The sequence below is a fragment of the Pygoscelis adeliae genome, unplaced genomic scaffold (assembly GCF_000699105.1).
Source record: "Pygoscelis adeliae isolate BGI_AS28 unplaced genomic scaffold, ASM69910v1 Scaffold242, whole genome shotgun sequence".
Lineage (NCBI taxonomy): Eukaryota > Metazoa > Chordata > Aves > Sphenisciformes > Spheniscidae > Pygoscelis > Pygoscelis adeliae.
In genome coordinates this window covers 4,524,141-4,524,691 of record NW_008824369.1, presented here as the reverse complement: position 1 = coordinate 4,524,691, position 551 = coordinate 4,524,141, and the positions used below count along the sequence as shown (strand labels likewise).

At 62.4% G+C, this 551-nt stretch overlaps 1 protein-coding gene across 1 annotated transcript in view; it reads left to right on the top strand.

The window, feature by feature from the left end:
* TNRC18 (trinucleotide repeat containing 18) overlaps positions 1-551 on the top strand; it is a 71,723-nt gene that overhangs the window by 505 nt on the left and 70,667 nt on the right. The window contains 1 exon segment of the mRNA XM_009320080.1: positions 354-419. Within this exon segment, the coding sequence (XP_009318355.1) occupies positions 354-419 (66 nt within the window).

Below are 551 nucleotides of genomic sequence, written 5' to 3'. Positions count from 1 at the left end.
TGGGGTTTCAGATTGGCGCATCGATTGGCGGGGCTGTCTGGGCGGGGGGGAAGTGGGATGGAGGGTTGGATACTGAGGTGCATCGCGGCCGAGGAGGCTTTTTGGGGAGGGTGGGGAGGGAGGTGGTGGTGTCCGGGGGGGCTGGGGAGCCCTCCCCGATGCCCCCAAAGAGGGGGATGCAATACCTGGCAGCCGCGTCTCCAACCTCATCCCTAACCCCATGCGTCGGGAGGAGCAGGAGAGAGTAGACGCGGCCGCTGCCCCGCTCCGAGCTGCCGCCGAGCAGAGATTTGCAGCTGAACTCTGCTCAGAAAGTCACTCTCAGCCTTTTCTCATTTCTTTCTGGATTTAAGGCAGCTTCCAAATTCCTGCGCAGCCAAATCCTGGCTGGGGCTGCCAGGAACCCCGGCCAGAAACAAGTACGTGCCGTTTCTGTACCCACAACACAGCCAGTATTGCTGTTATTCTGTGGGTGACGATGGCGGGACGAAGCTCCAGCCTTCCCGAGGATGCGATCCCGTCCCTTGCGGGGCTGCAGCCGGCCCCCTGCC